This window comes from Lemur catta, chromosome 1 (assembly GCF_020740605.2).
Source record: "Lemur catta isolate mLemCat1 chromosome 1, mLemCat1.pri, whole genome shotgun sequence".
Classification (NCBI taxonomy): Eukaryota; Metazoa; Chordata; class Mammalia; order Primates; family Lemuridae; genus Lemur; species Lemur catta.
The window spans coordinates 112,783,588-112,797,897 of NC_059128.1; the positions used below are offsets into that span (position 1 = coordinate 112,783,588).

Here is a 14,310-nt window from a genome sequence, read left to right on the forward strand (position 1 = left end):
TAATTGAGTTTGGGGAAGCAAGACTGATAATTGATGGTACTGCCCTTAAGGGAGCACAGGTCAGGAGGTCAAGGAGGGCCACTGGGAGAGTAACAGAAGAGGTGGTGCCAGCTGAGTGTGGAAGGACTGTTAAGAGTTCAGGAGCAGACTTGAATAAGCACACCAATCCCTACTGCAGAGGCACAGAGGAAAGGACAATATATCACATTCTTGAGATACAAAAGGATCTTTGAGTAGGAGGCAAAGCTTAAGTGTAATATGGGACATTGTATAACGTACACACACACACATACACATCAGTATGTTAGTATCAGTCTCAATTTCAATATTAATTGGAAATTGATGGGAATCCATTGACGTTTGATACGGTTTGCAGTTGAGCCAGGAAACTGGTACCCTAGCGAGGAATGGGGTGAAGGTGGCCTGTTTCCATTAGCTTTTGTTGCGTGACCACCCAGAACAGCTGTTTAAAACAACCACGGTGGTTTTACGGTTTGTGGGTTGGCCATCTGGGCTGTGCTCAGCCGGGGAGTGAGTGCTCTTCCTGTCTGCCTTCTCTAGCCGGTTGCCAGGCGATGGGGGCGTGGCTTGTTCTTCACTCCAGGTCTCCTCCCCCAGGGCGAGTTCACACGTTGCTGGGGGAATCCGGAGGAGCGCAAGGTCTGCTGCACAAGCAAGGAAACACTTGGCAAGCCCCGGCTCCTGTCTGTTTTGCCTACACCCCCTGGGCCATTGTAGCCACGTGGGTGAGCCCAGAGCGGAAGGGCAGAGTTACACAGTAGAGGCTTGGGTACAACGAAAGGAAGACATCACAACCTTTCTTTTTTGCAGTTGGCCACAAGGCGAGCATGTTTCTATTGCATGAGTCCAAGTGAGAGGGAATTGCTTTATTGAGAAGCAGGAAATTCACCTATTTAAGGGATATAACCTGATACGTGTTGACCTATGTACACCCCCATGAAACCATCACCACAATCAAAATAGTGAACCCCCCAAATTCCCTCATGTGTCTCTGAAATTCCTCCCGGTCCTTCCCCAGGTGAACAATGATCTACTTTTGAGTGGGAGTGGACCAAGCTTCTCCCAGTGGCTTATTCCATTACTGAAGAACTCGAACCATGTTTTTCTGCAAACGATCAGGGCCTGACTTCCATGATCTCACTGAGAGAGCAAGTTCCTCTGCCGAAAAGTCTCCTCAGAGCCCCTTTCATGTCCCTGTTCCTCAGGCTGTAGATGAAGGGGTTCAGCATGGGGGTGACCATGGTGTACATCACCGAGGCTATTGAACCCCTTCTGGAGGGCTGGGCTGTTCCAGAAGTTAGGTAGACCCCAAGGCCTGCACCATAGAACAAGGAGATGACGGAGAGGTGAGACCCACAGGTGGAAAAGGCTTTGTACTTCCCTCCAGCAGAGGAAATGCACATTATGGAGGAGATAATTCTAGAATAAGAAAAAAGGATCCCAGTCAGGGGAATAACACCGAGCAGAGCAGATAGAAAATATAGCAGGATGTCATTAACAAGGGTGTCAGAGCAAGCGAGCTTGAGGATCTGAGCAAGTTCACAGAAGTAGTGGGGGATTTCTATTTCTTGGCAGAAGGACACTGTCAAAACCATCAAACTTTGCAGCAGAGAATACGTCAAGCAGATTAACCAAGAAAGGAGAAGCAGAAGACCACAGAGCCTGGGGTTCATGATGACCGTGTAGCGCAGGGGGTGACAGATGGCCACGAACCGGTCATAGGCCATCACCGTCAGTAGCAAACTATCTAGCCCACCAAAAATCAAGAAAAAACACATCTGGGTGAGGCAGCCTTTGTATGTGATGGCTTTGCTGTGCGCCTGGATGTTCACTAACATCTTGGGCACCGTGGAGGAGGTGAAACAGATGTCAGCAAAGGACAGGTTGGAGAGGAAGAAATACATGGGGGTGTGGAGGTGAGAGTCAGAGATGACGGCCAGGATGATGAACAGGTTCCCGAACACAGTGATCAGGTACATGGACAGGAACAGCCCAAGGAGGATGGGCTGCAGGTCCATATCTTCTGAAAGTCCCAGAAGGAGGAATTTTGAAATAGCTGTTTGGTTCCCTGGTTCCATATAACTTACGGAAATTGCCTAGAAGGAGGTAAAGCATAATGTTAAAACGAGTGTGCCACACGTTTTCAACTCATGCACTCATGAAGCCTTATATTTTATTATCTAAGTGGTTTGCTTTCTTTAGCTGACCAAGATGTCTTCAATGCTACCGTCCCTCCCTTGCTTCTATCGCTACTCCCTGAAATGCCTTGCCTTTAAAATGAATGTTCCACCTCTTGTCAGTTTTTTAACTAACTTACATTTCAGCTTTCTCTGCTCTGCTTAGTCCCTGAGATGTGTAGGAATAGGGAGGGGAGGGGAAGAGGTCAGAGGGTAAAGCTCAACGAGCAGCAAGGTGCACTGTCCCCTGACAGCTCTTAAACCAGAAGTGTCAGGTAGTTCTGAAGTGTCAAGTTGGTATACAATAAACAAACAAGCAAGAAAACTGGCTGAAAACCTACGCAGGAGATGTTGTGGGTTTGATTTCAGACAAACACAATAAGGCAAATATTGTAATAAAGTGGGGCACACAAATTTTTTGGTTTTCCAGTGCATATAAGTAATGTTTACACTATACCATAGTCTGTTAAGTGTGCAATAGCATTATGTCTAAAAAAAATGTGCATACCTTAATTTAAAAAGTACTTCATCGCTAAACCATGCTAATGAAAAAGAAAAAAAAGAACACTCCACACCATGCAGGGGTCTCCTTTGCATAATCCTTTTTTTTTTCTTTCTTTCTTTTTTTTTTTTTTTGAGACAGAGTCTCACTCTATTGCCCAGGCTAGAGTGCATGGCATCAACCTAGCTCACAGCAACCTCAAACTCCTGGGCTCAAGCAATACTCCTGCCTCAGCCTCCCAAATAGCTGGGACTACAGGCATGCACCAACCTCTGGGAGGCTGAGGCGGGAGGATCACTTGATGTCAGGAGTTCAAGACTGGCCTGACCAAGAGTGAGATCCTGTCTCTACAAAAAATAGAAAAAAATTAGCCAGGTGTGGTCATGTGTGCCTGTAGTCCCAGCTTCTTGGGACGCTGAGGCAGGAGGATCACTTGAGCCCAGGAGTCTGAGGTTGCTGTGAGCTAGACTGACACCATGGCACTCTAGCCTGGGCAACAGAGTGAGACCATGTCTCAAAAAAAAAAAAAAAAAAGAATGGGATTCTTGAATGCTTTAGGAATATTAACTGGTCAAGCTTAAGGAATACTCTATCAACTCAGTTAAAAATCCAAGAAAGTTTGTAGCAAAAGATAAATGATGTGGCCTGCCACAGTGGCTCATGCCTGTAATCCTAGCACTCCGGAAGGCCGAGGCAGGAGGATTGCTTGAGCTCAGGAGTTTGAGGTTGCAGTGAGCTATTACGATGCCATTGAACTCTAGCCCTGGTGACAGAGTGAGACTCTGTCTCCAAAAAAAAAAAAAAAAAAAAAAAAAAATGCCATCAAGCAGTGCATGACTGTACTTCTTTATGTGCAGGTCCTAGCTTAGTGTCAGGCACAAGGGAGATGCTATGTCAATGTGGAAATGTCCCCTCTAGAAAACAGAAAAGTGTGGTGGGGTGGGAGGATGTCTTCAAGGGGGTGGAAAAAAGGTTGTAAGGGGTAAGTCCAGAAACTGAGAGGTAGAGTTGCAGCCGGGCCCCTTGAGATTGTAGTTCCCTGACATTTTTAATGGCTGAAATAATGTAAAATTAGACTTGGCCCTTGGTTGTTTGCTCAAGTTACCTGTTTACTTCCTTCTCTACACCCCTTGTTCTCAGAGCAATTATTAACTGTGGATGCACTCTTTCTTTGTCAAGCAGGAGGAGAGAACTCCAGGGTCAGGAGGAGAATCTAAGAATTTTTTTTGCAGAAGAAATGACGGTCCCTGAAAAAGTTGTGACTAGTAAGAATGGTTCTTCGAGGTGTTATCTGAGACTGAAAACACCACGGACTTCCCCCTACCCTACCCCCAGCTCCTCATTAAACTCACTGCCTCATCTTTGTGGGAAGGCTGATCTGAAAGTTGTTCTCTCCTGTCTTGTCACTTTGGCCAAAATGAATAATAAACCTTTCTCTATCTCTAAGCACCAGTGTTGCAGTGTTGGGCTTTAGCTGCATGTCGGGTACACAAGCCTGAATTTGGGGTTCTACAACACAGTAAAAGGAGAACAGACCTGGAGACAGAGATAAGAGTGTAAAGTGTGTGTTCTCTCCCAGCCCCCTCCAGAGTAGACTTTCCCTTTCTCTGTATCTCTGATTCTGCACCAGGAAAGCTCAGCCCACGTGTAAAAGCGTCCATCCCTTCTTACCTCTTTGCCACGGCACTTTCTTTTATTTATTTATTTATGTTTTTGAGATGGGGTCTTGCAATGTTGTCCAGGCTAGCCTCAAACTTTTGGGCTCAAGCAATCCTCCAACCTCATCCTCTCGCATAGCTGGGATTGCCACAGCACTTTCTGATTGAAGAGAGAGCATCTCAGTTCTGAAGTTTGTGCTCTATTTTCTTTGCTTCTTCCAGTGGAGAACTAATAAGACAGCACCATGCACCCAGAGGGGCAGAGACAAAGAGCTAAGCAGGGAGCCCAGGGCCAGCCTGACACCTGGGTGGCCCAGGGGCATTTCCTCCTGACCTGGGATAGGTGAGCTGGAGGCAAAAGGGCACAGGTGTATTATCTGGGGGCTGAACCCCTTTGCTTGTCATTAAATAAATTGCTGTCTTCACTGTGTGTTTCTGGAGATTTCCCCTCTTGAGGGCAGGGGAGGGATCTGTTCTGCTGTGTTTATCCACTTGGAGCAGAATCAGAGCCACATGTATGATCTGCCCCCACTCAACTCCTCCAACCCCGACTGGGTCTTTTTATCTTCCTAAAGCAATTCTTCTCTTGAGCGTGGCCTCCGGGATACTCAGTTTCCCTTTAAGAAAATCTTACTACATCTCCAGTCTCTTAGCAAGTCTAAGGATTAAGAAGCACTTTTGAGTGCCAAGCTGTGGTGGGTCATGCCTGTAGTCCCAGCTGCTTGGGAAGCTGAGGCAGAAGGATCACTTGAGGCCAGGAGTTCGAGACAAGCCTGGGCAACATAGCAAGATCCCATCACTACAAAGTATATGAAAAAAAAATTAACCAGATATGGTGGCACATGTGCCCACAGTCTTAGCTACTGGGGAGCTGAGGTGGGAGGATCACTTAAGCCCAGGAGTTCAAGGCTGCAGTGAGCTATGATTGTGCCACTGCACTCCAGGCTGGGCAGCAGAGCAAAATCCTGTATCTAACAAAATTAAAAAAAAAAAAGAAAGAAACACCTTTGGTCAAGTTTTGCTCAGTGTCCAGAGCCTTCTCCGAGGTTCCCATGGATGTGTGTGGACCACAATTTGGAACAAGAATCAAAGTAGCGCAAGGAGGGTTAGAGAGACGGGGGAACTTGCCACAGGGCCACCAAAGTAACAGAGCAATGAGCTTGGCCATGCTTAAGCTTAAAAGGGGGTGTAGGTTGTGAACTGAAACAAAATCTTAAGTCATGTATTTGGGTTGTAATTTTTCTTGTCCATTCAGCCAGTCTATGTCATTTAAGTGGGGCATTTAGATGGTTCATGTTCAGTGTTAGTATTGATATGTGATGTTTTGTTCATGATGTTGGATGACACCTTGTTTTGGTTTCTCTATTGTGTTATTGTTTTATATGAGCTGTGAGCTTTATCTTCTGGGTGTTTTTACACTGGTGAGTGCCTATTGTGCTGTTCCATGCGTAATGCAGTTCTGAATAGTTTCTTGTAGGGCGGGTCTGGTAGTGACAAACTCCCTTAGTGTTTGCTTGTCTAGAAAAGTCTTTATTTCTCCATCATTTATGAATCTTAGTTTTGCAGGGTACAGAATTCTTGCCTGGCAGTTGTTCTATTTAAGAAGACTAAAAATGGAGCCCTAACCCCTTCTAGCTTGTAAAATCTGCACTGAGAAATCTGCTGTTAGTCTGATGGGCTTTTCTCTGTGGGTTAGTTGTTGCTTCCATCTTGCAGCTTGTGGAATTTTCTCCTTCATTGTTTATTTCAAAATGTTAAGAAGGTACAAATGTTTTTGTTACATGGATAGTTTTTATAATGCTTGAGTCAGGGGTATTAGTATGTCTGTCACCCAAATAGTGTTCATTTTCCCCATTAGGTTGGTTTTTGTCCCCCCCCACTTCCTCCCACCTCCCCCCTTCTTGATTTCCCATGACCTTCTCTCTGTGCCCATGTGTGCCCATTGCTTAGTTCCAACTTACTGCATTTTGACTTTGGCAGGTCCATCACTATGTTTCTTGGAGATGTCCTAGTTACTATGAATCTTCCCGGTGTTTGATGACCATCTTGTATCTGGATACCTGAATCTCTGGGGACACCAGGGAAGTGTTCCTCAATAATTCCCTTGAATAGGTTTTTCATGCTTTTTGTGTTTTCTTCTTCTCCCTCAGGGATATCTATAATCCATACATTGGTTCAGTTCACATAGTCCCATATTTCTCTGAGTGCTTGTTCGTTCTTCTTCGTTCTTTTTCCTGCATCTTTGACTGACTGGGTTAGCTCGAGAGCCTTGTCTTTGAGCTCTGAGATTCTTCCTTCTACTTGGTCTGGCCTGTTGTTGAAGCTTTCTGGTGTATTTTGAAATTCCCTAAATGACTCTTTCATTTATTTAAGTTCTGGTATATTCTTTCTTAGTTGTCTAGCTCTTTAATGACCTTTTCTTTCTTTTTCACTGATGTCCTGAATTTTTTTTCTTTTTCTTTTGACTTCTTTGTATTGGTTTTCAACTCTCTTCAATCTCATTCATCATATTTGTCATCCGTATTCTGAATTTTGTTGCTGACATTTTGACAATTTCCTTTTAGTTGGGGTCTATTGCTGTAGATCCATTGTGATCCGTTGGGGGTGTCTAACCAGCTTGTTTTTTTCATGTTGCCAGACTTCTTTTTCTGGTTTATTCTTATCTGAATCCTCTTGTTTTAGCTCAGGGCTGATAGGTTTGCAGGGCACCTCTTCTCCTTTGCTGGGAACTCTCCTACTCAGTGAGAGGAAGGAGAGGTCCCTAGATGGTGCTTTTGTTACCTACTCTGGAAGAGTAACCTGGCAGGAGAGGGGCAGATAAACTGAGAGCCTGTCACATGGCTGTTCTGTGTTGTCCCATTCCCCTGAGGTTGTCACAGTTCAAGCTGGTGCTGGATGATCCTTATGAAAAGTAGTGGGTTGTTGAGAGAGGTTTTTTTTTTTTGGTTTTGTTTTTGGTTTTTTTTGACAGAGTCTTGCTCTGCCACCCTGGGTGGAGTGCAGTGGCATCATCATAGCTCACAGCAACCTCAAACTCCTGGGCTCAAGCAATCCTCCTGCCTCAGCCTCCCCAGTAGGTGGGACTACAGGTGTGTACCACAATGCATGGCTGATTTTTCTACTTTTAGCAGAGATGGGATCTTGTTCTTGCTCAGGCTGGTCGAGAGAGTTATTTTAATTCTATAATAAAAGGGTTACATCCCAGAAAAGTATTTACCACACTTAGGTGTATATTTGAAGTCAATGAAATTTATTTCTGCAAACCCCACAGATTTTTATGCATTTAATTTTAAAAGATCTATCAGTCATTTATGGATGTATGGATAAACAAAGTGTAATGTATACATACAATGGAATATTATGTGGCTTTAAAAAAAGAAGAACATTCTGACACATACTACAACATGGATGAACCCTGAGAATGTTATGCTAAGTGAAATGAGCTGGTCACAAAAAGATGAATACTATATGCTTCCACCTATGGGATACTTAGAGTAGCAAGAATAATAGAGACAGAAAGCAAAACAGTGATTATCATGCCCTGGAGGGGAGGAGGATGGGGCGTTAGTGTTTCATGGGGACACAGTTTCAGTGTGGGGAGATGAAAAGGGTTATGGAGATGGATGGTGGTGATGGTTGCACAACATTATGAATGTATTTAATCCTCCCAAAACATACGCTTAACAATGGTTAAGATGGTAAATTTTATGCTGTGGATATTTTACTACAATAAAAAGTTGAAAACATTGTTCAGTCCCTCCCAGACCCACCATACATAAAATACTCCCCATCATGCTACCAAAATTGCTCTTTCTAATGTTTTCTACACCACTGACCGAAACAGATATTGTTCCCCCTTTATTTTACTTGGCCTAATAGCATCATTTCACATGGTTGACTGTCCCCCTCTTGAAACAGGACTTTCTCTACCTCCTGCAGCTGATACCGTTGCAGGGAATTCACTGGAGACAGACAGACATCTATTTTTGTTTTGTGTTACTTTGAGACCCTAGTTGTTGGAACTACGGGGAGATGGGTGTTTGTAGCAGAAACACATTCCTGAGGGAGAACCTCTTTATCTCAAAGTCAATCCAATAGTGATGAAAGTTCTTCCAAGAATAAAGAGGCTCCATGGGGAGAAGGGGAAGAGAGATCATCTACCTGGTCCCAAAGCTGCCCTCCTAGAGGCATAATCAGACCACATCGTTCCTTTTTGTGATTTTCTCTGCATCCCAAGGGAGCTGAATTTCTTGGAGAGTAGAACACCACCAGGACAATTCATTTAATGAGGAACGATGAGGAATCAGCTCCCTGGGGCTTGAAAAACCATAAATACTTCCCTAGAACCCCTTACCTGGTCAGTTTCCTGATACCTGACCAGGTGAAGACCACATGGGCTCCTTACAGATGTGAGTTAGAATGATTTCATGGCAAGTTCCATCTCGCCACCCTTCCCTTCTAGAGTCTGTCTTCAGCATCCAACATCAGAGGAGAAAGATGTTGTACGAACATTTTTTTTTTTAAGCAATGCCAGCTGAGTGAGTCACACTGTCCTAGTGAGTACTATGTAGGAAAAAAGAAGATTTTTAAAATGAGTGTGGGAAGAAACAGAGATGGAGGTAACACAGTTTACAATGTCACATGATGATTGTTTTTAAGTCTCTGGAGTTTATCTCCCTGTTTATATATATATATATATATATATCTTTTTTTAAAAGATTCTATTGCAACTGTTTTCTGTCACCTCCAGCTCTGATGGCCCTAAATTCTGGAAACTAGTGACTTTCTCAGTGTCATTAGGAATTGGCACTCCCTCAAGTGTGTCACGTTCTCAAGAGTTTCCAACCCACTGGCAAACACCTTCCTCATTTCTCTCTGATGTAGCAGTTCTCCAAGTGGGGTTTCCGGAGCAGCAACATCAGTATCACCTGGGAGCTTGTTAGAAATGCAGACTCCCGGGCCACACCCAAGACCTGCTGATAGAAACTGGGGATGGGGCCAAGCAATCTGTTTTGTATTGTTTTTTAGAGACAGGGTCTCACTCTGTTGCCCCAGGCTGGAGTGCAATGGCATGGGCATAACTCACTACAGCCTCAAACTCCAGAGCTCCAACAATCCTCCTGCCTCAGCTTCCTGAGTAGCTATGGCTACAGGTGCCCACACCTAGCTAATTTTTTAAATATATATATATATTTTTTTTTTGTAGAGATGAGGTCTCACTATGTTGTCCAGGCTAGTCTCAAACTCCTGGGCCTCAAGCAATCCTCCCATCCTGGGAATACAGGTGTGAGTCACCACATCTAGCCTGCAATCTGGTTTAACAAGCCTTCCAGGTAACTCTAGTGCATGCTAAAGTTTGAAGACTTAGGCTCCAGCAAAGTACTTAGTTCTCCACCGAACCTGCATCATCAGTCAGTTTCCATTAGATTGCAGACACTCTTCAATTCAACAAGTAGGTATGAAATGCCCACTGTACACCACCTATCATCTATATTGTCATTGCAATTGTGGATGGACTTTTTTTTTCTCTTATCTTTTCTAAGGATTGTTTGCAGATACATAAGAAAACTGATGATGCTGATTAGTTGCAATTGTGTTTAAGTTGACTTTCGTTAGTGTTTTAAGCAGGCAATCCAATAGCATCTGATAGTGACCAATTTGGGGTTTGATTTTCCATTATCATGTTCATTTCCTTTTCTGGTCTTACGGTATTTCTTTTGAATGACTAGAAATGATGTTAAATAATAGTGATAACAGCAGGTATATTTTCTGCTTTCTGATTTTTGTCTGTTGCTGTTGTTGTTTTAAGGGTTTACTGATGGATCTTGGTTTAACACTTGGTTTAACACAGTTAGCAGTATCTTTCTTTTCTGCATGACAGAAATTCACACTGTTCCCTTCACTTCAATGGGTGTTAAATTTTATTAAATGAACTTTAGTGTATGTTAAAGCTCTGATTTTTTCCTGCATTGCTCTATTCATGCATATACTTTGTTATCCAGTTTTCTAATATTAAATTGTTTTTTGCATTCATATGATGAACATTTATTAGTAATGGAGTGTGTCATTTTATGAAACATATAACTTCATTTTACTCCCTTTTCAGGCTTTTGCATGTACAGTCAATGTGAGATTAACTCATGGATTTCTTGTTTGTGTTATACACAGTCCTGTTTGGTTCCAGACATTATTTGGCTTTCTGTGAATCAAATTATTACATACATAAATGCAAAAGCATACCTATGATTCATGCAATGAAGAAAATATAGAAGATTAGAAGGCATGGACTATGGAGATTGTATTTGGTGGGCCAGGGTGGGGGGTGTGCAAGGAAGTCTTCTCTGAGGATGTGATGTTTGATCTGAGAGCTAAGGACAGGAAGAATCACAGGAATGCAAAGATGCTAAGAGAGGGGCACCCCAGAGGAGGGAATCATTGTATTTTTAGGACTCCTAAGAAGGCGACAATGTTGCAGTTTAAAGGCTGCTCTGTTGCTTGATCAGACAGAACAGTTGGCAGGAACCAGCGTGTGCAGGTCCTCGTGCACCACAGTGAGTAGTTCATCCCCACACAGAGGGAAAGCCTGTTACAAGGGCTGGATGGATGACATAGGTGTGATGTTAGTGACAATTTCTTGTCCACTGAATTTCTTGTTACTTGTATATTCTGTTTTCTTGAATTAGATATCTAGTTCCCTTGAGGGGAAATGTCCATTTCTATGAGTTTTACATTTTAACATCCACTTGTACACAATAATCTCTTCTAATTTATAATGTTTCCTCTATGTGTCCTGAAGGTTTTTTCTCATTTTCTTCAAATGTATTTGTGCTTTCTTTTTCTTTATTTTTTTCCCACAATGGGCTAATCAGATGTTTGCATGTTTCACTGACCTTAATTCCAGAAATATGTTCTTGTGTTTTGGCTCAATTCTCTTTGTTTTATTTTTGTGTGTGTGTGTGTGTCTGTGTGTGTAATTAATTTATACTTCATTGTTACCTTTTCTCTGACAGTATATGAGATTGTTATTTCAATCCTCACTTGACCAAACCAGGTATTATTATTTTAAAATACAATTTCTCCTTGTCATAGTTGAAAATGACACATCCATCTCGATTCAGTTTTGACTTCTTGATTATTATTAGTAAGGGTGGACAATTCACTGTTTTATTATTGCTTTTAATTTTTGGTTTTAATTAGGACTCTTTCATCATTGATTTTAATTAAAACTGTGTATATTAGAGATATTAATATTTCTCTGCCATATAGATTTAACATAGTTATTTTCATATTTCTTATTTTCTTTTCTTTTCTTAATTGTACTTATTCATGGGGTACATATAATGTATAGTGATCAGATCAGGGTAATTAGTATTTCCATCATCACATACATTTATCATTTCTTTGTGTTGGGAACATTTAATATCCTCCTTCCAGCTATTTAAAACTATGTATCATTGTTAATTATAGTCATCCTGCAGTGGTATAGAACACCAGAACTTATTCCTTTTATCTAGATGTAATTTTATCTTGTTTTACAAATCTCTGGTACTTTTTTTTACAATAAGACACTTGGTTTATTTTTTAATACATAATTAATAAATTAATTAATAATTTTATTTAATAAAGCTTTAGAAAAATAACATGAGAGAAATTTTGTTAGCCTTACATGCATAGCTTAGGAAATAAGAAGGGTTGAACATGAATGAGCTGTATCCATCCATCTCAAGAAGTGAGAAAAAGGACAGCACATTATATGCAAAGAAAACAAAGAAAAATTAATCATGATTAGAGCAGAGATGAAGACATGGAAAACAAAATGCAATGCAGAAAATCAACAAAGACAAAAGACGATTCTTTTAAAAGATGACTATCTTTGATAAACTTCTGCTAAAATAATCACAAAAAGCACTTAAAAGGTCACCACAAAAGTAAATGTCTTTATACCAGAACACTTGAAAATTTACATAAAACAAATTCCTAGAACAATGCAACTCCCCATAACTGACCCAAGAGCAAACAAAATCTGAATAGCCCTACATCCATTTAAAATTTTTTTTATTTTTAATTATTATGGGTACATAATAGTAATACATATTAATGGGTTATGTGTGATGCTTTGATACAGGCATATACTTTTAAATAACAAAAGAGTAGAATGGGAATGTTCCTAACACAAAGCAATGATAAATGCTCTCTATCCATTTTTAAAGTTAAACCCATCATTTAAATTCTTGCCACAAAGAAACTTCAGGTCCAGACGTCACTGTGTATTTATTCAAACATTTAAGAAAAACATTATTCAAACATTTAAGAAAAACATAATGCCAACCATCTTCTAGATGATATTAGAATATGGAACAATTCTCAACCCATAAGAATGACATTACACAAACCTGGAAGTGGTATTGAAAGAAAAATCATACACCAGTCACCCTTGTGAACATGGAGACAAAAATTCTAGGATGAAAGCACCTTTCAGAGTGGATTAGTGTTTGCTTCTGCCTGGGGTCAGGGGCACAATTCCTCCAAAACCACTTCAGATTCAGTTCCTCTGGCTTGCGGTGTCTGGGTGAATAGGAATGCATATTCCAAATCTCAGCTGCAGTTTCCTTTGAAATGTGTCTCTTTTCTGACATCTTGTGGATGAATTTTCTTCCTTTTCTTTTACTTCCTACTATTTGGATTGTGTGTAAGTGCTCCTTAACTTTTTATTTGTATAAAATCTGAGATTTATGGAAAAGTTGCAAGAACAATACAAATAGCTCCCATGTATATCCTTACCCAGATGCCCCAAACATCAACATGTTACCACATTTACTGTTTTTAAAATTCCCTTTTCTTCCTTCTCCTCCTACCCCTCCTTCTGCTTCTCTCTCTCTCTCTCTCTGTAATTTTTCAGAACCCTTTGAGAGTAAGTTGCATTGAAGATCTGGTCCCTCTGTACCTCTACAAATTCAGTATTTCCCCAAAAAACATGAACATTGTTTCACATAACCACAGCACAATTCATCACAAGCACTAATACAATAATATTATCAAATCGACAGGACTCATTCCTATGTCAATAATTATACCAATAATGTCATCTATAGCCAAAGAAAATCTCAGATCACCCATTATCTTTTGTTGACATGTCTTTTTAGCCTCCTTTAGTCTGGGCCATTTCCTAAACTTTCTTTCTATCTTACGGCGCTGACATTGTTGAAGGGCACAAGTTAGATTTTGTGTAGAACAACCCTCAAGCTCAGTTCGCCTGACATTCCCTACTCTTTAGATGGAAACCATGCATCTTTGGCAGGAATCCCTCATAAGTGAAATTGTGTCTCTTTCAGTGAATTCTATCAGAAAGCACTTCATATTGATTTGTCCTTTTTGTCACATTACTAAAGCTCCTTGACCACCTGCAGGAGTTGTTATAAAATGGATACTTAAGAAAGACAGTTGGGGCTAGGCACAGTGGCTCACGCCTGTCATCCCAACACTTTGGGAGGCTGAGATGGGAGGATCGCTTGAGGCCAGGAGTTTGAGACCATTTGGGGTAATACATATATAGCAAGACACCAACTCTACAGGAAAATTGTTTTTAAAAAATTAGCCAGGCACAGTGGCACATGCCTGTAGTTCCAGCTACTTAGGAGGCTGAGGTGAGAGGATTTCTTGAGCCCAGGAGTTCGAGACTGTAGAGAGCTACAGTCACACCTCTGTACGCCAGCCTGGGATACAGAGCAAAACTTGAAAATAAAAAATAAATATGGGTGGTTGAGATGACAGGCTCCATGTTTTAGGATTCCATTTCAGAGTGAGAAGGGATCCAACTTTTAGACAAAATAACACTCTTCGTAAATAACTTGACCAAAAAGCACGGTCAACATTTCTATTTAACAGAGGATGCCTGTTTGATGCTAACCGATGTTGTTGCTCTTGTCTCTTCTTTTGTGGACACTTCAGCTCC

The 14,310-nt window shown here is 41.4% G+C and overlaps 1 protein-coding gene across 1 annotated transcript; it reads right to left on the minus strand.

Moving 5' to 3' along the window:
* Window positions 1–1,136: 1,136 nt before the first annotated feature.
* LOC123637585 (olfactory receptor 7A17-like) lies at window positions 1,137–2,099 on the minus strand. Its single transcript, XM_045550667.1, has one exon. The coding sequence runs from the start codon at window positions 2,097–2,099 to the stop codon at window positions 1,137–1,139; it is 963 nt and encodes a 320-aa protein (XP_045406623.1).
* Window positions 2,100–14,310: the final 12,211 nt, after the last annotated feature.